General features: G+C 41.7%; 1 protein-coding gene across 1 annotated transcript; it reads left to right on the forward strand.

The window, feature by feature from the left end:
• Window positions 1–26669, forward strand: LOC139767139 (D-beta-hydroxybutyrate dehydrogenase, mitochondrial-like). Its single transcript, XM_071696165.1, has 9 exons — window positions 1–157; window positions 6995–7180; window positions 10078–10161; window positions 12640–12802; window positions 20135–20290; window positions 21562–21667; window positions 22456–22517; window positions 25061–25206; window positions 26469–26669. The coding sequence occupies exons 2-9, from the start codon at window positions 7016–7018 to the stop codon at window positions 26625–26627; spliced, it is 1041 nt and encodes a 346-aa protein (XP_071552266.1). The 5' UTR covers window positions 1–157; window positions 6995–7015; the 3' UTR covers window positions 26628–26669.
• Window positions 26670–27062: the final 393 nt, after the last annotated feature.

Consider the following 27062-nt stretch of genomic DNA (forward strand, 5'->3'; position numbering starts at 1 on the left):
AGGTAAGTGGGTAAGATTGCTTGATAGGTGCCGTCTAGCAATCATGATGCAGTGGGAACTAATTTCTCCTGGGCCTTAAGCAGTAGTGAGGGAGCCACCGGAAAGACAACACCGTCACCAAGATCTTAGCCACACAGCCTTCCAAGTGTTGTATCAGGTTAGTGACCAGCCAACTTTCGTAAGATGTTGTTGTTTGAGGGTTTATTGTTTTTCTGTTTCCTTGTAGGAACTGAAGAGGTGTTTAAACTGGTAACGTTGGCACTCAGTTATCAAACAAAATCTCACCAGTTTCTCATCATCCACTTGCCGTGGCGTGTGGCTAAGACATAACGGACATTCTACTTGAATGTGTTAAGTCGAGAAAGATACAGTAATTGATAAGGTCACAATTATTATCTCATGTTCTCGAGTAGCCATCGACTCAAGATCTTTGGCTATAGAATCCTTCATTCATCGTGCATCTCATAAATCAGTCGACCAAAGCTATCAAGTGATAGAGCGAGATATGCTTTTTAATCAGACGGTAAAACTCAAGACAAGAATAAATCACAGTTTCCAGCAAGTCATACCGTATACAATGTCTATAGACACTATGTTATGGGGCCCACATCCAGCATTTTTCATGGAGGTGGCGAGTGTCGTGCAGCAGCGTCTTCAGTTCTTGAGTCCTCAAGCTAATATTCTTCCGAGTTCAGTTACGTTTTCTAAAGTACCTGGAAGTGATTTAGGCTGATCATCATTTTGTCCGTCCATCTTTGAGAGATCCATCTGGACGTCTTGTTGACATTGGCTTGACGAATGAACCCAATACGAGAAGGGAACTTATAAATGATTATGAATAATTCTCTGTATATGTATTTACCTACTTCGAATGACCACTCTGTATAGTACAGAGAGATACTCTCGTTGGGCCCCATCTCTTGATCTACCAACTAGTAGCCTTTTTAAACCTTTGTAAACTACTGACATTCACGGTGCCCTTGTTCAGTCTCTTCCAATCATCAACCAACAGTACACTAAGTTTTTCTTTACATCGTTTCCAACCAGTTTCTCGTGTCCTCTGGTTACTCTTGTGCTCATCTGTCTCATATCAGGTACCATCTTAACTGCTCTTGTCTGGGCCACATCCATCATATGTTTCTGAATCTTTAGGTGCGGTTGAACAGACTTGAGAAACATTATCTAGTTTTGGTCTTTGTGTTGTGAATAGCCAGCAAAACATTTCGTTATTCATATACTTAAAAACGGTACTAATATTTGACACCAGACAAGTTTACCTCTTTCACAAGTCTCCTGATGTGCAGTTCTTGCAACAGGTTAAGCATAACGTTGACCTCTTAATTCTGGTACCGTATTTGTTATCCTCCTCTGGACCTTTTCTGTTGGCTCTTTGAGCTTCTTTAGGTGCGGTGACCAAACCTGCGAAGCATACTCTAGTTTTGGCTTTGTGTGGGATACAAACAGCTTGCTTAATGTTTCCTTATCCAAATACTTGAAGGCCACTCTGATATTTGCCAGCAGACAGCTTGTCTCCTCAACCGCCCTCCTAATATAGGACTCTGGCGACGGGTTATGGACGATGACAGTTTCCAAGTCCTTCTCATACACGGAATCCTCAAGCTTATTTTCTACTGGATAATACTCATATCTAGACCCTCCTGCGCTTTGTCTCATTATTCTACATTTGCTTGGGATGAATTTTATCAATTATGTACCAGACCAATATTGGAGTCTGCTTATATCCCCTTGCAAGTTCATGCAATCCTCCTCATTTTCCACTTCCTTCATATCATTTGCATCATCTGCAATCATGTTAGGGCAAAAGTCCAAACCTTTAGGCAAGTCGTTTCAATTGATCAAGGAATAGTAGGTCCCAGAGCAGAACCCTGTGGTCACCTCGACCCATACAGAGAAGGTTCCTCTTTCCACCTAGTCCATCTTACTGGTACTGGGGCTATAATGTCTTCCACTGTGAAGAGATTTTTCAGCCTGTTATTCAGTTCTTCATACATACGTCACCCTCAACAATTTTCCCCTCTGATTCCCTTAGGCTAATTAGCTGCTCTTTAACTGACAATTGGCTCCTGAAGAGTCCAATGAAAAGTTCCGGATTTTGTCCTGTCCTGTCCATAATATTCTTTCCAAAGTTTCTTTGTTCCTCATATTCTATCCTGTTTTCCTTGCGGGTGTTGGCTTGCTGGTGTGCTGTCTCTATATTCTTCGCTGCAAATCTCGGAGCTCCTTTGACTCTTGACATTTTTCGTAAAGTCATTCTTTCATTTTATCATTTCCTCTGTACTTGAGGGTGGAGGTGCCTTAGTTTCTATTCATCCACTGTACACTGCACAGAACCTCTCATCACAAAACCACCTGTTTCCGGCTACTAAACTCCGTTTCCCAATCTATGTTACCAAAGAGATGTTCTTGATTTTTGCGTAGTTTCCACGATTATGTCCCTTCTTTATGTCTTGTCTCAACTCTTCATCATCATCTTCAGTTACCACGTAGTTAAACCTGACATCAGTATTTGGCCAAAGTTATATTACGGGTGGAAAACATTATACTTTGAAGATCTGTCCACCAACTTCCATGGTTAGTCTCGACACTTCCTGTTCTAGCTCATCGTTTATCATTTCATCAAAGATTTGTTCATGTTTACACCTTCGATGATGATATTCTCGAGGAATATTTGAGCAGAGCCAGTCATGAAGACTCGATCAAACACGTAGGATCCCATGTCCAACCCTCCTCAGTCGCACACCAATGATCAGGTTTTCCCTAATGTGTAAACGTCTTTATATCTCAAACATCAGATGAATATATTAAAACGCTTCTAACTTGACTATATCTTGCTCCAGCGTCGGTCGATTCTGTGGATGGTGATGTTCCAAACACTCCTTAAACGTAATGCAAACACGAACTTTAAAAAATCTCGTACACAATATTGAGCTACAATAGGTATTCACACAAGAAGCTGCTTGGATAGAAAGCTTTGTTGAGATACCAAACCATCAGATGTCAAAATTACCACACTGTCCATAGTCTTCTTTCTATATATATACATATATATATATATATATATATATATATATATATATATATATATATATATATATCTACTTTCATACTATTCGCCATTTCCCGCGTCAGCGAGGTAGCGTTAAGAACAGAGGACTGGTCCTCTGAGGAAACATCCTCATCCAGCCCCCTTCTCTGTTCCTTCCTTTGGAAAGTAAAAAAAAAAGAGAGAGAGAGAGAGAGGGGAGGATTTCCAGCCCCCCGCTCCCTTCCCTTTTAGTCGCCTTCTACGACACGCAGGGAATACGTGGGAAGTATTCTTTCTCCCCTATCCCCAGGGAATATATATATATATATATATATATATATATATATATATATATATATATATATATATATATATATATATATATCTTTTCTTTTTTCTTTTAAACTATTCGCCATTTCCCGTGTTAGCGAGGTAGCGTTAAGAACAGAGGACTGGGCCTTTTTTGGAATATCCTCACCTGGCCCCCTCTGTTCCTTCTTTTGGAAAATTAAAAAAAAAAGAAAAAAAAACGAGAGGATATATATATACATACATACATTATCCCTGGGGATAGGGGATTAAGAATACTTCCCACGTATTCCCTGCGTGTCGTAGAAGGCGACTAAAAGGGGAGGGAGCGGGGGGCTGGAAATCCTCCCCTCTCGTTTTTTTTTATTTTCCAAAAGAAGGAACAGAGGGGGCCAGGTGAGGATATTCCAAAAAAGGCCCAGTCCTCTGTTCTTAACGCTGCCTCGCTAATGTGGGAAATGGCGAATAGTTTAAAAGAAAAAGAAAAAAAATATATATATATATATATATATATATATATATATATATATATATATATTTCACAAACACCTCAATAGCACTTTCCTCTATGGTGCTGGATCAAACACAGGTCAGCAGCTTAGGTCAAGATGCGTTTTTTTTACACCTCTCTGTCTCTAATCAACAGTTGTGGTTGAAGTCTGGAATAGTGGTGGTCAGGCAGGGAGGCCAGTACCTGCATGCAGCCTGGGTGCTGGTGCTCAGGCAGGGAGGCCAGTACCTGCATGCAGCCTGGGTGCTGGTGCTCAGGCAGGGAGGCCAGTACCTGCATGCAGCCTGGGTGCTGGTGCTCAGGCAGGGAGGCCAGTACCTGCATGCAGCCTGGGTGCTGGTGCTCTGGCAGGGAGGCCAGTACCTGCATGCAGCCTGGGTGCTGGTGCTCAGGCAGGGAGGCCAGTACCTGCATGCAGCCTGGGTGCTGGTGCTCAGGCAGGGAGGCCAGTACCTGCATGCAGCCTGGGTGCTGGTGCTCAGGCAGGGAGGCTAGTACCTGCATGCAGCCTGGGTGCTGGTGCTCAGGCAGGGAGCCCAGTACCTGCATGTTACTTTGTTTATTTCCTTCTTGCCTGATGTCATATTTGTTCATGATATATGCAGAAACAGATAATGAAAAACATATCAAAGGTGCATAAAAATTATAATGCAATAGAGATTGTCCATTACGTCATGCAGAGGGATGAATGACATGTTTTAGTAACTAACTATCACATATCCATTACGTCATGCAAGGGATGCATGACGTGTTTTAGTAACTAACCATCACATATCCATTACGTCATGCAGAGACGATCTGTTTATAAAACTTATCTCTATTCTTGTTTTCAAATGTTTCGGCCTCTCCATCTACAGATATTGAACGCAAACAAGTGTGGAGAAGGTGCTATCCAACATTCTTTTTCATTTAGAACTAGAACTTCTAAGGCTGATGTATACCCAATCCTTTTTCACTGACAACCAGAACTTCCAAGGCTAACTAACATACCATCTGGATGACTTTTGGTATGTGCTATACCAGCAGTACGTGTTACACCTGCATTATATATATCCAACAGCATGTAAGGTTTCTTAGCTAGACAGATGAACTTATAATAAGGATACAATACCCTAAATATTCAATGTCTTGGTTAGATCTCATTTAGAACACCCGGTTCAGTTCAGATCATTAGACTTAATCAAATGTAAAGAATCAGATAAGGAAACAGTAAACGAATCTCATATAAGAGCAAACAAAATTGACTTTATCGCCGAGGGGAATAGCTTCATCAATAAAGAATCTTGGTCTAAGAATTTTAAGAAAACGCAGACTACGATGAGATCTAAAATAAATTTTCAGAACAAAAAACAAAAATAATTTCGACAACACAGCACATGAAAAGTTCTTTCTATGACCAGAGACAGCGGTGTGGAAATTTAAGGTGTGAGAACATGGTGGGCAGACCGTTTCTTTCAGCTGTTGATTTATACATCATAATATACTGTTGAGATTATCAGTGGTTTCCAATCAAGAAGACAAATACTTCTGTGGTATATGTTATCAGTAGTCCCACTTCATCTATCAAACATCTTTAAAGATAATTAATTTAAAGAAAATAGCGACTCGTTTTATTTCCGAAGCAGCCCAAAGCAAGTAGATTAAATGTTTTAACCCATCACTCAATCCCTGTAAGATGAGTGTACTTCCTACGTACTAAAGGATGCTTCTTGACAGCGTTTTATCCTGCAGGTTGTTGGGCTAGGAAGAGTGGTGGGTCGGGATGGGGCGGAAGCCTTTGCTTTACTGTTTCTACCACAAACAAGATATTAACTGCAGATAACTTCATCATAGGCCGTCAGGTCGTGTGTTATCTGCATCCGCATTTGAACCTTTACTATCTTTTTTTTAGGGGGATTATTACTTACTGTGATCATCCCTAGTTCATCCTCGCTCTGACTTACTTGATGAAAGCAAGACTGTTGGCTTGAAATCTGATACCATAATCTTCAGATTCGAATTTAATCTTCAGAGGACAGATATCAAAACGGAGCTGTTTTCATGTCACTGACGCAATCAAATCATTTAAGCGATACGTACTTCACAAAAAAATGTCTGAGGTAAGAATAAGTGTTTGTCTCGGTGAGTGAACAAGTAACAAACTTCTTTTATAAATGAAAAAAAAGAATGTGACTGATGAATACAACTGTGGAAGACATACCTTAACTGGCCGGTAGAACTGAAGATGCGTCAGCTCATAACCTCAAGGTGGTGGTGTAGCAAGACTCTGGAAGATAAACAAGACAGTCAACTGTAAATCAAGTGAAGGGCGTTTACTGAAGAGGCGACGAATCTTTAATTACATCTTTAGACAGAAACGAGTAGTATGGGGTAAATATTTCAAAAACAATGAATTATTATCATTATTATTCTTATTATCATCACTATTCTTATTATCATTATTATACTTATTATCATGTAATACCGAGCCAGTTCTCTAAGGGCTCAGGTATCTTCAAGTAGTAGTGAAAGGATGGTCTTTGGATTGAGAAATTTTTGTACGACACTGCACCTCGATTATATAGATCCTCGCCGAGACTTGACGTTTTACTCGCTGCATAGCTGCAAGCGGGCGGTAAACGGTAATGACACAGTGATAAAATCTTATTTGAAAGAAAACAAGGTCGTATTCATTTTGTTACTGGAAAGGATTATCAAGAGTGACTCTGTCCACCGAAACGTATAACAGAGACAGAGAGACTAAGATGAACAACTAAAGACTCAAAGGATGAAAGTAAGGGAGTCAATATAGCTAAGGTATTGGAGGTGGAAACCAACCATCGGAGAGAGATGGGGCTATGAGGACTTTATCATAAACATAAACTATGGAAGTGGAACTACATATATGAGGTGCAGACGGAATACACTGCTTGAGACATTTGGTATGTACCAATTAGTATGAACGCGTCCTTCACTCTCTGGGGCGCTAAACTACAAGTTCAAAATTCTTGATATTTTGGAAATATATGCATAATCTCAAGAATAATCAACTTGGGCTGATAAAGCCAGGGTTCAAGGCACTGATCCTGAAGGGTACCGACCCTTGAGAAATTGCTTATCAGCCTAAAGATCTCTCGTGTTCTTTACAGCAGGTGGAGAGGTAATCGAGGATGTTGTGGACGCTGGACAAAGTGGTGCGGGTGGTGTCGCTGGGGGGAGTGAGCGCCCTGCTGGCCACGCTGCTCAGCGCCCTGGGCATCGTCTCCTGTCTCCTGGCCTTCCCTGCCCTCTGGCTCCTCACTGCCGCCGCTTACTTATACAGGGCCAACTTGAAAGTTAGTTCAGTCTAATCTATCATTCTTCTTGACCCCCTCAGAAAATAGATAAATAAATAAATCATTAACGTAAATAAATAGATAAATAAAATAAATAAAAAATGGAATAGGTAAATACATCAGAAATGCAGTTTATCTTTTCCATGATTATATGGAAATGAGAGGGAGTCGTACTTCTAAAACATTTGCCTCATAACGTGACAAGCCACAAATAACTGCTGGGAAGGGTCCAAAGGAATGCAGCAATAATTTGTATCATAACAGTATTTAGCAGGTCAACCGACCATTGATCATATTAGTCTAAATATCTTGAGAAGCTTTTTGTGAGGCGCACCATGTTATATTACGGCACACACTTTTAGAGGTACGTAAGCTACATATTTAACGATCTCTCTCTCTCTCTCTCATATATATATATATACATATATATATATATATATATATATATATATATATATATATATATATATATATATATACCATCGTTATTATCATTATAATGATAATCGCTGTTTTCCGCATCAGCGAGGTAGCGCCAGGAAACAGACGAAGAATGGCCCATCCACTCATAGACACATACATATACATAATCGCCCATACACGCACATATAAATATATATACATACACATACACTGACATATACATATATACACATGTACATATTCATACTTGCGTGCATTTATCCATTCTCGGCGCCACCCCGCCCCACAGGAAACACCATCATTACCCCCTGCTTCAGCAAAGTAGCGCCAGGAAAACAGACAAAAAGGCCACATTCGTTCGCACTCAGTCTCTAGCTGTCATGTGTAATGCACCGAAACCAAAGCTCCCTATCGACATCCAGGCCATACAGATCTTTCCAGACGCTTCACATGCCCTGGTTCAGTCCACTGACAGCACGTCGACCCCGGTAAATCACATCGTTCCAATTCACTCTATTCCTTGCAACGCCTCTCACCCTTCTGTATGTTCAGGCCCCGATCGCTCAAAACCTTTTTCACTCCATCCTTCCACCTCCAATTTGGCCTCCCACTTCTTCCTGTTCCGTCCACCTCTGACACATATACCTTCTTTGTCAATATTTCCTTACTCCCTTTATGTCCAACCATTTCAACACACCCTCTTCTGCTCTCTCAACCACACTATTTCTATTTCCACACATCTCTCTTACCCTTTCATTACTTACCCGATCAAACCACCTCACACCACATATCATACTAAAACATTTCATTTCCAACGTATCCTCTCTCCTCCATACAACCCTATCTATAGCCCATGCCTCGCAACCTATAACATTGCAGGAACTACTATTCCTTCAATATATATATATATATATATATATATATATATATATATATATATATATATATATGTGTGTGTGTGTGTGTGTGTGTGTGTGTGTGTGTTACCAGGCTCCGCCTGCAGAATGTTACATGGCTGCTTTACCAGCCATATCCTCACCGGTATTCTGTATTAGTACAAATACTGGAGATAATAGGTTACTCTAGCATCGGGTTAACCTTCTCAGTTATGTATTCGCCTTTGTGACGATCTCATAAGTTTCTGTATGAGCATAAAGTCGGTGATTTCAAATTACTTTTTTAACAGGTTCAGCTGAGCAATGACACTCCCGCAGATGTGTCTAACCTAGCAATCGTGGTGAAAGGTAACAGGGAATCTTTGACTAAATCAAGAATGTTCATTATTTTCTCTGAAACAGAATCATAAGTATAGTAACATATGAGAATCATACGGACACTTCTTTATGAATATTTGGTGTGAATTCAACCACAGGGCGTTCAGCTCTGGCTAGGCTTCGTTGTCACTAAATGGTAGGCTAGGCTTCGTTGTCACTAAATGGTAAGCTAGGCTTCGTTATGACTGAGCGGTAGTCTATCCACAAGTATTCCATATATGAACTGATACAGTGCTTTTGATCTTAAATACCTTAATGCTATCTAACTTTTTCAAGACAGTGTTCAACTATTGGTTTCTTCACAGGAGACATCACCTCTTGCAGTGCAATAAGTGAACCTACTGATTTTTTTACTTTTCCCTGAACTTTTCAACCCCTTTATCAAGCATATTCTCATAATGTTCCTAGTACCTGGATCGTTAAGACTTCCTCGTCCTTCCCGTGAGTATTTTTTCGTCTTGCAAGGACAACCCACACAGCACTTATACATGATGACTGCATGCTTGTCACAGTACAAGTTACAGGTTCTTACTTATTACTACTAAAGCAATCGCTGTACATTTCCAGAATCGCTGATGTAACAGCAACTCCTTCAGTAAGCAATAACTCTAAATGATTTTCTTTGATCACTTGTTCATGTAGAATTGATAACGTATTATTTCGCGTTTAAAAGAAGGCAACACTTCTCAAATTGTTACGATAACTGTTGATTAGCGCAGGCAGCCAACTATACATATACATTGGTTGTTATGGGGCTTAGATAGCCTACATTAACTTGATCTTCGCATAACAAAATAAGTTACATTACCGAGAAAATAAACCAAGACTAACGCCTTCCGAAAATAAAACATAAGCTTACCACTGCTTATCATGCATACTGACTACCTCCAGGCCCCCAACTAGGAGCTCATTACATACATTAACAGGATATTGTATTATAATAAGCAGGGTCCTCACTGAATGAAAGAAAATTTTAGTGTTGCATAAACCTTAACCTAACCTTACCTAATCTAACCGAATTATCTTGGTCAAGCTAACCCAGTTCAACTTTCCCATCAAATTCGTTATAAACACCTGCACAACCGTCGTTGCCTTTACGCTGGTTATATAACAACATGAATACAACTTGAAATTTAAATATAGATGCCTTGTTTCAATTAAGGGCGTCTTTTGTTTTAGCTAGCCAACTGGTTTTTTCAGGTGTCGGCCTATGGGAAGGCGGTGGTGGTGACGGGCTGTGACTCCGGGTTTGGCAACATCTTGGCCCTCCACCTGGACAAAATGGTAAGTAGAATCTCATCCCCAAAACTAATTAGGTTTTGAAAAGTATCTCTAAATGGTTAGAATTATAATTTCCTATGATTCGAACCCTCGGGACGAAGAGTTGATTTGTCATGTCACACGTAGCGACAACAGGTAGCTATACGGTCGGAGGGAAGGATCTTGTAGAATGTTGTTTACAAGACAACAAAGGCAGAAACTGACAACTGATCGTGATGGTTACCCCATCGCTATACCTTTCTGCCGGAGGAACAATGAGCCATCAATGTGCTATAATAGTTTGGTTAACGAAGGCAAGATGGATTTATTCAACGTGAGTGAAGGGAGCGCTGGGTGCTTGTAATTCTGGCTAATGGTACACAATCGCATTCCATGTCTGGTCATGCGGTGAACCCAGTGGGTCTTACAAACCCCAATGAACAACTGAGAATCGTAAACTCATAACAACAGCCAACGCAACTACGGAAGGCCCCATCACCGTGACTCCCTCCATGACTAGGTTACGTATATGGTAAATACCGACAAGACCAACTATTCTCTTCGTCCCATCATATCACAGGTTACCATACCTACGGACAGACAGTACAGCAGAGCAGCTGCAACTTTATTATAAAGAAACACAGCACATGACAACCCAGTCATCTTACCATTGAATTGAAACTCAGAATTTCTCCTGTGTATGATACACAATACACGACAATATCATTTCTAGTTACATATCCTATCTTGGCAGAAACCCAGGTTAGAACTATGGTATCAGTTGTAAAAAACTGCTTTTGGCAGTTTTTTTTTTTTTTTTTTCTTTTTTTACCTAGGAATGATATCGGCTAATATACTGTCGCCCTCTAAACTGCTGTATCGATGTGTCGATAACTCATTAGGAAAAAAACGTTTGACGCGAGTGCTGAAGAAACTGTAGTTGATTGTGATGTGCGTCGTCTGAGGGCATTCGGTGAATCCTGTTTACTAAACAGACGTCAGGTTACGTTCACATTGAATGAATATGCCAGAGTAAGATTTTGTGGTCAGGCTCGTTAACGCGCGTTTTTGAAAACATTCTTTTTAATTCTATAATTCATTATTTTGCTCAGCTTCAGTAGCATGATGATTGTTAAGATGTTGACTGTTTATATGATTTTAAAACTGGATTGTGGTCTGAGGATTTTAAAACAAGCACATCTTATCTGATAGATACAAGGTTACCGTATAACCTCATTTTCTTAACCCATGTTGATGTAAGCGTTAACTATATTTTACCATTACGAAACAAGGACCATCTGGCTTTCTCACAACTCTAATTAGACACATCAAGTTTCTTAGCTCGGATTTGTGAGGATTTTTTCCACTTTTTCCTTCATCAATCTCACTTGTAACGCTGTTTACTTTGGTTAAAATCTTGTGAGATTTTTTCGAAACGTAGTTACAGGTACGCTTCTCTTCATCCATATATCGCTACTACTCTGTTATACGAAATCAACGGTTGATCACTAGAGTTCCAATGAGGACCTCTAGCGATTTCGAGACTTTTCTCCGGACGAGTTAGGATACGTTGGGCTCCTCAGTGGCGGAAGAATCCTCGACGAGCTGTACTGTTCTGTCCGCTGACTGAGATACAGCCTCATCGAAGATGACTTACGCTCACTATTATACTACTTGTAGCAGGAGTCCGGTAACCCCCACATACAACACCCAGGTGAGGATATTCCCTCAAAGGCCCAGTCCTCTGTTCTTAACGCTACCTCGCTATCGCGGGAAATGGCGAACAGTATATATATATATATATATATATATATATATATATATATATATATATATATATATATATATATGGGACCCCTGCATGGCAGGCGTGGGCATACTGCTAGGCTATGATCACCCCTAATAGGAAAATGACTGTATGAATACTGTTTAATCGAATACCCTTCGTCTTACGTTGGCGAGCAACGGGTTCTAGACCGTTCAAATCCTATTAGGCTCACACAACCAGCAGATAGCATTTTACAGAACCTAACTGTACAACACGGAGGTATATGAATACGAATATAGTACATATGTACGCGCACTTCCCTAGAACATACAAACCTCCAATAGCCAGAATCGAACCCCGGAGAAGAAATGGGTTGCTTGGGTACGTTAAGTTCAAGTCATATAACAGCGTCAATACCATAAAGTCAAAAACAAGATACATCATGATCTATCAAAGTACCACATCTAAACTTCGTTACCCCCCCCCCCCCCCAAGTGACATGGATCAAGACGGTATGACCCAATAAGAGGACAAGACAGTTATATCCAGACTGAGACCATCATAACGAGTAGTTCGAAATCTGACCTTAGCACATACATCGCCGGCGGAGGAAGGTCACAGCGTATCGTCATCAATGCGACATATGTCTCTGAGGTGTGCGTCTGGCAGCTCAGCAAGACAAGTTCCTGCAAATACGGTCAAGTGACACTTTCCTCCCTGTGCTTCTCCCACAGGGCTTCCGGGTGTTTGCAGGATGCCTGAAGGCTGATAGTGAGGGCGCGGATCATCTGCGACAGGAGGGCTCCAGCCGCCTCCACGTCCTGCAGATGGACGTCACCAACCAGGACCAGCTGGACAAGGCGGCCCAGCACGTCAAACACCTTCTACCAGACGGAGGTAAGTGACTGTTCCCTGTACATGTGAGGCTAAAAGCTCCTCTTGCATGGCGCTTTCATTTCGTGTGTGAATATTACGAAAAGACACACCATACCATACTTGACTGCCGTTTCCCGTGCTTGCGAGGAAGCGCCAGGATCAAACGAACAAAGGCCGCATGCGCTCACATCCACTCCCTAGTTGTCATGTGCAATGCATCGAAACCACAGCTCCTTATCCACAACCAGGCCCCACATACTAACCTGACCTGGTTAGTCCAACATGGCAGAGAGAACTGGAGGAGTGATATATATTTCGTCGACCCCTGTATACCACTCCTATTCACTCTATCCCGTGCGCGCCTTTCACCCTCTTGCATGCATGTACAGGCTCCGATTGCTCAAAATCTTTATCAATTCATCCTTCTATCTCCAATTTGTTCACTCCGTTCTTATTGTTCCCACCACTTCTGAAGCACGTATATCCTTCCTGTCAACCTCTCACTCGTTCTCTCCATATGTCCAAACCATTTCAGTACATCCTGTTCTGCTTTCTCAACCACGATCTTTTAATACCACACCTCTCTCTTACCCTTACAAAACTTAATCAAACCACCTCACACCACATAGTCTCAAACATTTCATTTTCAACACATTCACCCTTCTCCGCACATCCTCATCCATAGCCAATACCTCGCATCCATAAAACGCTGTTGGAATTACCATTCCTTCGAATATACCCAATTTCGCCCTCCCACATAACGGTATCTCTGTCAACACATTGCTCAATTCTCGCAGAACCTTCGCCCCCTCACCCTCCCTAAGACTCACTTCCGATTCCATGGTTCTATTTGCTCCTATGTCTACTCCCAGATATCAAAAATACTTCAGTTCCTTCAATTTCTCTCCAATGAAATTCATATCCTTACTAACCTTGCCAGACCTAATTACCTAATTACCTTTTAATCATATCTACTCTCAACTTCCTCCTTTCACACCGACTTCAGCAGTTCCTTAACCGAATGTGCCATAAGTGCTGTGTCACCAGCAAAGAACAACTGACTTACTTCCTAGGCTCCCTCATCTAATACATACTCTCTCCCTACTCATGCACAAGCCTTACACTCTTGATAAAACTTCTCATCTTTTCTAACAATATTCTTCCCACATCATAGATTCTTAAGGCATCTCCATCAACCATATGGTTTCTCCAGATCCATAAATGCCACATACAAATCCTTCTATTTTCTTTTTTTTTCTTACACATCTTTAAAGCAAACACCTGATCCACACGCCCTCTACCTCTTCTGAAACCAGTGTTCCTCCCCAGCCTAATGCCCTTTACATGTCTTTACCCTCTCGATCACTACCCTCCTATACAATTTACCAAGTGCACTCAACAAATTTATATCTCTACGGTTTGATTACTCACCTTTTCTTCCTTTGCCTTTATACAATACACTTTATACAAAAGATTAATGTTAATTTGTTCTCCCCATCATTATGATATACTGTAGATTAAAACTGTACTGTCCATTACGTCTTTAGAGTTCATTTCGTATATGTTCTGAAGCTTGTAGTGAAAAGAAATTGCTGACGCCGTTGAGAATGCTATGGTTATAACACTACAAATAACACTAATGTATGTTTTCAAATATTTGTCTTAAATATCTAGAGGTGAACGGCTGTATGTATTCTTGTCTTTTGCAGCTCTATATTAATGAGTGCAGATAAGAATGCTACAAAATTGCATGGTTTACATGATACAGCATTACGTCACCTGTTTGGCCTGTTTACAGAATACGCTGTAAATGCTATGATTGAGAGTAAATAGAATCATGAGAAAATTAAGATCTCCCTAAAAGATGACAAAGACACCAGCAGGTGTATATGGTGTGGACTAGACGAAGCAGCTACACAGTCCAAACATCGGGTAACAACAACTTCGGTGTTGCTGCTCTTTCAAACGGTCGACATCCGACAGTTGAGCGAAATAAGTGAACGTTACATCTACAGAGTTGAAGCATACTTGCAGAAAAAGACAACGCAGCGTTACCTCAATATCTTTGACAACTTCACTTAAACTATCCTGAAATCTACCTTCTTCTTGCCCTTTATAATATCGTCCCAGTGATGGAAAGATCGTCACCTGACCTCTCTACTTACAATGATTCTGTTCATAAACTAATGGTCACGTGTTGGAAAGAGGAGGTGGAGGATGTAGCTGTAATCTGTTCTGATCCTCCATTATTATTCATCAACAACCACGCAACACTAAAGACATCTCAGCAGGGAAGTTGGATGATCTTATCAATGTTGAGAGGGAGGTGTCTCCCACAGATATGCATCTTAAGTGTTGATGTCTGTTCGAATTTTAAGTGTTGATGTTTTGTACGTATTCTAAGTGTTGATGTTTGCCCGTCGGATATGACTTCAGTATGCTTATATTATTATATTGATGAAAAGGAAAACGGATGATATAATATTAAGCCTTTTTAAAAGAACAAGAAATAACTATACAATGACCTCGTTACCAAGTGACTTGGTCATCCGAGTCATTGCACCAGCGTCGCTTCCACAATCTCAAGTGGGAGTAGGAAGCACGCAGTCGGCTGACAACCAAGGAAGAACACAACCATAATTGCCACAGTGGTTTCTGCCACGAAAGAAGGCATGTGGTAGGTTAGACATATGATGGGTGGTGTGGACGTCACTGTTATCTATGTTGCAAGATGCCAATACCTGTTACCCCTGATATGTCTCTGACAATCTGTGAAAGAGCTAAATGAGCTATCTGTGCAGGTGGGGGTCGATATGCTTCGAAATTTTACGTGTGACTAATATATCTCGGGAGGGTTGGTTTGAGTGTCCGCACCCAACACCGTATCTCGGGAGGGTTGGCATGCCTGTCCTCACCCAACACCATTTAGTACCCAACACGAGTGCGTCGCCATATGGAAATAATGTATCAAAAAAGTTATACATGTTATTACTGTCTCACAGTATAGGGAGACAGTTGTTACCGCTCCTGATACATAGCTCACGTCATTATGTAGCATATGCATGGGCTTTGGATGCAGTGCATGATTCGTTTTGACGTTTTAACGCAATCGAATATTCGAATCACGAGACCGAGTTCGTTATGAACCTGGTTTATGAGACACTCCACCGCCGGTTATGAATCATATCAGAGACAGAATGAGACGATTTTATGTTTTTCGTGTCATTCTTCGTGCAATCTCTTAAGAAACGCGGGGAGCTATTATCACCCTTTACAATGAGGATCACAACATTTCTGAAATTGCCCGGCGGCGGCGGGTCGGTGTCCACCGGAACACCGTCTCCATGGATAAGGCGATACCGGGAGGCTGGGGCCGACCAAGCAGCAATACCTTGGGGGAAGATCAGGTGGATCGGTTTCACCTGTGATCAAACCGTAATGTTGTAACATCTAAGAATACGTGAGGAGGGATGCGATCTAACATCCATGCCTGGCAGGTTGGATGTCGTCATAGCCCCAGGAGGTACTTACAAAGATACTAACCAAATGAGATGATTCAGGTATTCATTTTCTGTATTTGGGTATTCACACAAACGATATGATAGCGCACACACTTTGACGCCATATCAGACGTTTATCAATCCAAAGAGAAATGGTATACCGTTACATAACAAAACTGTTGTTTAATTTGAAGTTAAAATGTATCAGTATGAGTGACCTCATATGGCTAGTTACAATATTACAAATTATGATTAACGAATACGACAGAAAATATCGATACATCAACATAAGGCATCCACATTAACACGGCTACCAACCTCCGACCCGAAAAGACCTCATGAACTAATATCTATCGACCATGATCTCGTGCGTACTGGTATAACGGTTGGAAATATAACTAAGTGCTTCTTCCTCAGTAAATAAGACTAAATTATTAATGCTAATGTACAAATTAACACAATTTTGCAATCATATCCTCTCATACAAATGGATATATACGGCTGCTTTCGAAAACGAAATATATATATATATATAATATATATATATATATATATATATATATAATATATATATGTATATATATATATATATATATATATATATATCTTTTTTTCTTTTCTTTCAAACTATTCGCCATTTCCCGCATTAGCGAGGTAGCGTTAAGAACAGAGGACTGGGCCTTGAGGGAATACCCTCACCTGGCCCAATTCTCTGTTCCTTCTTTTGGAAAATTAAAAAAAAAAACGAGAGGGGAGGATTTCCAGCCCCCCGCTCCCTCCCCTTTTAGTCGCCTTCTACGACACGCAGGGAATACGTGGGAAGTATTCTTTCTCCCCTATCCCCAGGGATAATACATATATATATATATATATATATATATATATATATATATATATATATATATATATATATATATATATATATATATATATATATTTTTTTCTTTCTTTCAAACTATTCGCCATTTCCCGCATTAGCGAGGTAGCGTTAAGAACAGAGGACTGGGCCTTTGAGGGAATACCCTCACCTGGGCCAGTCCTCTGTTCCTTCTTTTGGATAAAAAAAAAAAGAAAAATATATATATATATTAAAGATCCGCCACGCTTATTGTTTTCCACGCATTAACTGCAGTACCAATGCTATACAGTATCACTCATACTAATTTGAACAGGTGTAGAGCATTTATGGAGGAACTTTACTAAGAATATAATGAAACTATCATCCCCTTTCTGTAAAAAATAATGATAGGACTATATTATCTCCAGCTGGTGAAAGTAATGTTAGTGCTATGTCATCACCGATCAGTGAAAACAGACTCTGCCTGAAGCATATTTCCTTAAGTCAATGTTTACGTATAAAAACATCCCGCCCTTCTATGTCCTATATAGTCAACCATCGCTCACGAATATACCTGTATATTTAGAGGGACTTTAAACGATACCAAGCACTTACAACTGTCATTAGCTTAGTGGTAAAACCGTTGCTGTTTTCAGTTCTCGTGTTCGAATATCACAAGGGTTATAATGCTAAATATGCTCTCTTGAAATTTCTTAAATTTAGGCATCCATCCATTATGCTGTGCTGATAAAACCCTATTCTGCGCGAGATTCTGGAGTATGTTACAAATCTGATTTAGAGAATCTTTGCCCACACATTTGCAGTGGTGTTTGAATGTTACACAGCCGAACTAACGGTTGCGTAGTGTGAGGCTACGTTGCCGGGTGCCGGTTGGGTTACGTCACTTATCAAGATAGTGAGTGAGCTACATGAACACGTAACGACGGTGTGTACACGGGAGTTGCCTCGCATGGACCGACAGGCCTTGTGTAGTTTCCTTCAGCCTTTTGTTTTTATGCGACCTATAATCAGCTGAAGCATGATCGTCAAACTTGTATAACATATAACCAATGGTCGGTCAAAGTATTACCCAAAATATCGTTCGACATATAATCCATAATTAATTGCTATATAATGGGAAAAAAACGAAAAGACCACCTATAATTACCTGAAACATCATGGCCAAACGTCAGTCGACTTATCACTGACGATAATCAGTTTTGACCATCAGGCCAAACAACACTCGACATATCACTTATAATCAAAGTTGATTAATAGTAATCATGTTACCATCCGCTAGAGGAAAGCCATGTCACGTGACTCACAACAAATTTTTCAGATAATCACACTATATTCATGTTTCATCTATGCTTTCTGAACTTCTTATCATATTGAAGCCAGGTATTATTACTATATATCGCAATGTTTCACAACATTTTTCACTAATCACTATAATCACTAAATATGTTGCCAGATACATAAGTACTGATCACGTCACGATAATGTACACTTATCACTGACCCACAGTCAAGTAAGTTCGTTATCATTCGATTATCATACGAGAAATAGTTATCATCTCACTGGAAGCGTACCTCAATTTATCCTGATATAGTACGATTCAGTTTCTTTTCCTCTTTTCTAATAAGTCACCTACACACTAATCTCTCCGTTTTAAGATACACTGCAATTGCAACCTATTTAACACTCGCTGCGGATCGAACACTGGGTGCACTTAACTGAAATATGAATCAGTAACATGGCGACATCGGCATCACCGTTATGTTCAAGCTTTACAAGTGTATTATCACATATCACAAGCAAAATCTATACACGCGTCCTCCCACCTCGTGCCTCAAGCACCGTCTGGGCGGCAATGACAATGTTTACCTTGTCCGGACGGAGCCAACGGACAAAAGATCATTTAAAAACCAGTTTGACAGTAGAATTGGTAGCTTCACTGGACTTGATACCTATTGTGATTACTAAGGTAATTTTGCGAAACATTAGTAAATGGTAATGAGTCAGTTCTTAAGAATACGTCATGTGGATGGAAGAAGTTGATACGAAAGTAAACAGGCGCAGACCAGCGGGGAGGGTGGCGGCTGGTCGGTCATTCCTCGTTGGCGGAGCGTTACAGCGACCGGTATACCAGCAAGTGTCATGTCATGCCGAGGCGATACACACAAATGCACAATTTGACGTGCACTCCTTGCCCCCCCCCCCCCACACACACACACACACATAAAAGAAAAACACATAAACTGAAGGATAAGGGCCGTGTAGCCTGCCAGTTCACTCTACCTCAGGATCCTCCGAATTTTTTTTAGGGGGGTTGGGGGGAGGGGGGACTGCCAAAGAAAAATAAGACTATGACACCCGCTCTCTGTCGACCACCATTGTCGGACCGGTCCATTTCATTCTTTCACTGACATCACATTCTGGTATGATGCAGATTATTAGATAATGATGTCGAATTATTACCCGTACAGCTAGGTTAACTGGAGTTATGATTTTTCGATTTGTTCGTTCGAGAAGTATACTGATGGTTGTTGTTTGTACAAGATGACTTTGTTCTCCATCTGATTGATTCGAAATGATTCCCGCTGCGACTTACCTCCCATTACTTATATTTTCAAATTTTATAAAACAAATGGTTAAGCATATGTAGGCTCGTTGTATGAACATAGGTAATGGATAACGAGGTGACCCAGGTAGATATTAAGAAAAAATTTTTAATGATTCTGTAGTCGGTGAAATGTGACAAAGCGTACGACATTTAAAACGATATCATGAACATTACTAATCAGGCAAACAAGATTGTAAAACGCAGACTTGATAAAAGCTGAAAAAAGAAAAATGATTTTTCAGTTATAAATCGAAAGGCATGTGCATGTGTATGTGTTATCTATCAACAGAAGGATGACTACAAATTGTTTATTTGGATTTAAGACCTTGTCGCACAACGTTGTGTGTGTGGAGTAGCGTAGTACATGTCATGCCTATTACCTGCTGCAGAGAGTGTGTGGGGCCTGGTGAACAACGCGGGCGTGTGCACGCTCGGCCCCGTCGAGTGGGTCTCCATGAAGGGCTTCAGGAAGGACCCGGAAGTGAACGTCTTCGGTCTCATCGCCTCCACCAAGACCTTCCTGCCATTCGTCCGTCGGGCCAGGGGTTAGTTGAGGTCAAGTGTTAGTCGGGGCTAAGGTTCAAGTGAGTATAAGGATCGATTTTACACGTCAGCAGCACACATGGTAACTTCGGAGCCTAAGAACCTAGAGGGAAAGACCAGTCAATCATCAGTACAGCCAGTGATCATCTCTGAGCCAACTTAAGATGAGCCATCCCTTTTCTAAACCACACACACACACACACACACACACACACAAACTTTATTCCACCTAAGCTCACCTACGCCTCCCCAGCCTGGTCCTCCCCACTGATAGCTACACAGAGGGACCAGCTAGGAAGAGTGCAGAAAAGAGCATGCAGAAGCATCCTGGGCCCCTTCTTACACCACCTACCAAGAAGCCCTCATCTTGCTGAACCTGTCCACCCTCTCCACCTAACATCAGTGGTTGAGATGGAAGTTTGGCTATAAATTGTTGACACGCAGACTCTCTCTCTCTCTCTCTCTCTCTCTCTCTCTCTCTCTCTCTCTCTCTCTCTCTCTCTCTCTCTCTCTCTCTCTCTCTCTCCACCTGGGACCGCCATTCGTCACGACAATCGACTTCGTCCAATCAGAGGTCGTGCAGACATTTGTAATAACAGTCCTATACCTACCATTGTGGACTTTTTATGCTATCCATGAACAAGTGCATAGCTATGCTGTATGTCAACTACTGTATCAACGTAACTATTCTTCGCCTTATATCCAATCAAGCTCATAAGGTATAAAACATACCATTTACTCTATAAATATCCCCGTATATTTTGCCACCCTGGCTACCTAAATGCACCTCACCCATATACTTATCCACAGTGTGGAAATATCCATCTCATCCTGATCTTAAGCTCTTGTGTGATTAGTTACCTACCAACTATCATGGCCTTCCGTTTCTGTAATATATGTAATACCTTACCTCCATGTTTTCAGCTAGATGGCTGCCTACAATCCAATAAGCCGTTGTTTATCTATTCATTTATCTATCAACTTACACATGCTTGGTATACCAGGGATATTGAAGTCAGGTGACAAATATGCATCGTGAAGAAACCGCTCACACCAGTAAACTTATACCACACATCTGTAAACTCTACAGATGTCTTCTGTCTTACCTTCACTGACCAGCTCCCTTTTCCCCTTCCTAACAACACAGGTTTTTGTTGATGAGTCTACTACGTGTATGAGAAAATGATGCCACAAGAGACGGGAACCAATCTATGGTCTGGGGTTGGGGACGATTCTGATGTACTTAACTGTCAGTGAGTCACTGTATTTCTAGGTCGTATTGTGAATATCTCTAGCATGGCCGGGCGGAGCAGCAAGGGCTTCATGAGTGCTTACAGCATCTCGAAGTTTGCAGTGGAAGCTTTCAGTGATGCCCTACGGTAAGTTCAGTCGCAACTCACCGTTATCCTATTTTCATGTCCTACGCTAAGGACTTCGTAGGATGTCAGACATATCCAGTGGTGTAGTAGGTTAAGTGTGTGTGAACGATCCCCTGTATAGTGAATACATTGGAGTGCATTACGTTCCCGTGATGTTTCTCGAATGTCTCCTGGAGCATGATAATTCGGAAGGTGACAACAGGGTATCATACTGAGTGCATTGTAGGATGAATGGCTCTCCTCCGAACGCGTGTTCACTCCAGGAAGAATGTCGACGTCAGCACACAGTATCACGTCTTGAATTCACCGCAGAAGTGTGCCACAGTGCCCTGCGGTGAGGACAGTTGTAAGAGAGTTTGTCAGTGATGTTCCCAGGTAAAACCATTTGGAACACCTCAGAAGCAAGCAGCATCTGGTTGTTTATCATTGGTTCACTGTATTTATAAACAGCCGAGCCTGCCACACGTAGGACAAGGAGGTGCAGTGGGTGTGGCACTGATCGGTCTGATACTTCGTCAGAAAGCTTTCGTTCCATCGTGAACTCTCTCAGGTGCAGCAGTATGCCATGTACTCAAGAATCATGCATCGCCTGTGATGCATGAGCAGTAGACTGTATTATTCCACCGGGTATAAGATTCATATTGCCATTTGATCATGACACCTTGAAGGTCTCAACTGAGCAGACGATTCTAGCTGATCCTACAAGTGTTGAACAAAGGTAAAATCAAGGGGAGGTGACGCGAGTGTAGTGTTGTCATTACTATCTTCGTCTTTTCTATCTTCCTCAGGCAAGAGATGCGGGACTTCGGTGTGAAGGTCTGCCTGATCGAGCCTGGCAATTTTGGAGCTGGTAATGTATTTTGCACTTTGTTTTGCACTGCCGTGTGTGGGCGGCAGGTGGGGGTGTAATCTGTGTAGTGTAGGATCGTAGTCAATGTGAAGCTGTTGGTCGGATGTTGTATGTAGACTGTCTAGTGGCCCAAGCAGAAGGTGTGGTGGATTTTGTTACATATGAGATACAGCTGTATGTCTTATAGTCTGTGTAGTTTATTTTTTTGCCAATTTCTCGCTGTATTATACAGTAACAGACAGTGAGTTTGTTACAGTGTAATGCACAGTAGTTATAACCAGCACACACACACGTACACGTGTGTGGTGGTCAGCATTACTGACCATGAGTCAGCAAAGGCCAGCGCAGGTTCATTTCCTGGGCGTGGCAGTCGGCCCACAACCATTCCCAACTGTTCATCCTTCCTTCGGAGTTTGCCGATGAATGGGTCCCTGGCTTAGGTGTGTGTGTGTGTGTGTGTGTGTGTGTGTGTGTGTGTAACGGTGCACAAGAGCAGTGACAGTACAGCCGCCTCCACCTCCAACCAGGACGGTCAGCGTTGTCAATCCTCTTTTTCCGTGAGGTGTGAACCCAGCAAGTATCGACTCGCTATCTCGAAGCTTTCATTAGCGACCTGGGATGGGGGAGCGGGAGGGACACGGCTGTGGCCGGCGTGTGAGGGAGTGACGAGGTAAGGAGGGAAGAGTGGAGACGAGTGAGACAGAAGTAGGCAATATGTGGAAATATGTAGGACTATGGAAAAATGCTGAGAGGGACGTTAATCGCAAATTAGGACGTTATTCGCAGCTTGTGCGAGAGGTCTGGATTATTCCATGGTAGTGCATAACGAAATGTCGGCTGGACAGATAATGGAGACTGTCTCAATTTTCCATCTACTATCTATCATGTAAGTAGGCTTAGTATGATGACGTTAGGTATATCCGAAGTGTCATTTCAAAGTTGATCTCTAAGAGTTCCTTATTATCTTACTGACCAATGCCAAGCACAATGTCTGTCTGAACCAGTCATGGCGACCCCCTGCTAACATGTGACGCATCCCGCAGTCACCACCACCGATACACAACCTCACTCCCGCCACACTCCCACCACACTCACGCTACACTCACGCCACACTCCCACCACACTCACGCCACACTCCCACCACACTCACGCCACACTCCCGCCACACCCCCGCCACACTCCCACCACACTCACGCTACACTACATGAAAAGGCCAAACTTTCCTACGCAGCGAGGTACCAGGCCACTTACTCTCGTTCCTAGTAACCAATCCTTCAGTTTCCTCTTCCTACCCTGTCAGGAATATGGCCTTGCTCATTCTTTCTTCCTTTCCTTCTTATGCCCATGACAGTAGGCTGTGTGGGTACGAGGTCACAGATTTAGTCTCCCTTAGTTTGGCTGATAAGTGTACATTACCTGCTCTACTTACAAGCACCTTAGTTACCGGGTTGATGCGGTGCTAATGGTCTCCATCTTGTGGCTCAAAACTTCAACTCTCTCTCTCTCTCTCTCTCTCTCTCTCTCTCTCTCTCTCTCTCTCTCTCTCTCTCTCTCTCTCTCTCTCTCTCTCTCTCTCTCTCTCGTGAGACCAAGCTGCTGAGTAGATCAAAGGTCGGCCTTCCAGTTGCCTCCCTTCTTATCGTTGTTGTCACCGCTATGGTTTACCTACCTCGCCCTGGACTGATTGCCTGACTCAGTCTGTCTTATGTTCCCGAGCGTCTGACTCATGGATGGTAGAAATCAATCAAGATTGTCTCACACGGCAAACGAGCCGCCACTCTGTTCTTGGTCATTGCTTGCCTTAGCAGACACTATCTTGAATCATTATCACTTGACGTATCGCCTCTTCAGTGTGTTTTGCCTCTAAAGTACTCATGCGATTACCAAAGTAGTGAACTACTCCTCCAGTCGTCTGTAAGACAGGTATTCCTTTGAAGATGATTCTTTTCACAAGTCCTGGGTCCATGTCGCTGCTGCTGCTGTTATCTCCCTCACCGTGTGATAGTGCGCGGCAGTTATACACTCGTGAGGGGACGGGGGCCTCATCTCTTGCACGTTTTCTACTGCCATATACATTTTTAAGATCTGTCCACAGTCACAGTTTCATAACTCACAGTTTATCCCATTCATCCTTTACTGGTATACTATCAGAGTCTTGCTTTGCATCTCTTCTACCAAATGCTTTGCCTGCTTTCATGTTATAACCTGGATTTGTTCCATCATGTTTTCGGAAGAACTGTTCACTGGTGATTCATCCAGACTTCACGTACGATTAGAACCTTAGGATATAACTATTGTTCTCCAAGTGATAACTCGTCATAGACTAACACTTCTATGTCCTTTCCTCCTTCCCATGTGCTGCCAACACCCACCCATCCACACCTTCATTATAGATTTCATAGGATGTATCATAGCATGGCTCAGTGTATACTGGTATCTGTGTGTTGCAAACATCGTATTTCAATGAGAGAAACGCTGTGTGATAAGTCACTGGAGTGAGTAAGTACCGAGTGGGAGACGGAAATAAAGACTGGGTTCGACAGGCACGAACCTCTACCTTAAGGACGCCATCATGGAGAAGGAGGTGGAGGTCATGTGGGCATCCCTGGGAGATAACCTTCGGAGCGACTACGGGGAGACCTACCGCAGGAAGGTACAAGAAATGATGACAGTCTTCCGCAAGACTGGGGTGAGTAACCATCATGAACTCTTTCTGATTTTGACTGAGAGGTAAGTGTCCAGTGCAGGTAGCCACGGCAGTTCATGCCCAGTTTTCTCCCTGTTTAACCTCTGATGTTGTTGCCTGCACTTGTCTTACGCATGATTTCTCTAGACTCGTATCAGTCTTGATTTTACATATACGTATGGATGTGTGTGTGTGGGGGGGATGATTGCTTTTCTCGTGAAAACGTCAGGGACGAAGATTTTCAGAATAGGGGAACATACAAATCTTTTGGTGTCTATATCAGTCGACGTACAGTTACATTTTGTTATCTGAAATTCATATCTGATGTTTGTGTTGTATGATTAGGTAGTCTCCCAACTGTAGGGTCGCGTCTTAAGGCTGCAGAGCACAATCTTCAAGTGCAAACAAATAATAATCGTCGTGCATTAGAATGATGTTTCTTAATGTGAAATTTTCGTTGATGAGGGCGGATCACACTGGTGCGATATATAGGTACCTTTTCATCTTGTAACACTAACAAAGTATCTTAGATATAAGATGGGCAATATATATGTTCAGGGAGCTATGAAGGAGGTATTCAGACATTCTCATCTGAGGAGAGTTCAGTTTTCGATGGTGGGTATTAACGATATGGAAATGAAAGTGTAATTAGCAATCCTCGGATGTGGGATGATGACAGATGTTAGATCAAATGTTTTTTTCTGTTCGTTCGTTGAATATGGGACGAACGATTCTCTGTTTTCTCTCGCTTCTTAGATAAAGTAACTCGTGCTCCATATATAACTGTCTTTTACTGACGACTGGCAATTGTTTTAGTTAGCGTCGTAACCAGCTAAAGTCAATACTTTTTTTTTTTTTTGGCAAGGTGAATAATGTCTTGTAGAAATAAGTGTTAAAATACATGACTGTGCTATGATCAATCAATGCACGGCTATGATATGATCAATCTATACATGGCTATATTATGATCCATCAATAAACGGTTGTATTATAGTTAATCAATATACGGCTATAGCACGACTATTCTCTAGTCAATAAGTGGCATACTTGATTATCTTACAATCAATGAGTAACATGCGTGATTGTCTCATAATTAATATACGTGATTATCTTATAATCAATAAGTAATATACGTGATTGTCTCATAAACAATAAGTAACAAGCGTGATTGTCTTATAATCAAGAAACATACGTGATTATCTTATAATCAATATGTAACGTACATGATTATCATATAATCAATAAGTTTTACCATTGTTCTACAGGCTACGGATGTCAGTCCTGTGATCAAGGCCATCACTGAGGCTCTCACCCAGACCCACCCGCAGCCTCGCTACTGCCCAGCGACCTTCAAACGTCTCCTCTCTGTGTACGTCCGCGAAAACATGCCGGAGTGGGTCTTTGATTCGCTTACTTCCCCTTGAATCTGAGGTAGACAAGATGTAAAAAAAACATTATCAATTCTATCTGGAATTTCCTTTAACCGAATGACTGGAATCAGCCACACACCAGCATATTATGAGTTGTCCATTCCAAGGAACCAAGAGTGAATACATGATATAGGTGACTGAAACGATCTGAGGATATAGAAATATAAAGTTAAAGGAACAGCTGATCGAGATAGCGGGATGATAACGCGAAGCTCGACAAGCTGCTGCGTCACATGCTTACTGTGCGGCCTTCGGCAAATCAAAGGTGGGCCGTTTTGATAACTTTCTTATCCTGCACCTCGAAGCATTGGACCGTCCCCTCCCCCCTCCCCTTCTTGTATTTCAATTTGTTAAAGAGGGAATATAAAGAACCAAGCAGAGAGTGCTCATCCCCCTCGGAGGCTCAGACTGGGATGTCTAAATGAGAAG

The sequence above is a fragment of the Panulirus ornatus genome, chromosome 4 (genome assembly GCF_036320965.1).
Source record: "Panulirus ornatus isolate Po-2019 chromosome 4, ASM3632096v1, whole genome shotgun sequence".
NCBI classification, from domain to species: domain Eukaryota; kingdom Metazoa; phylum Arthropoda; class Malacostraca; order Decapoda; family Palinuridae; genus Panulirus; species Panulirus ornatus.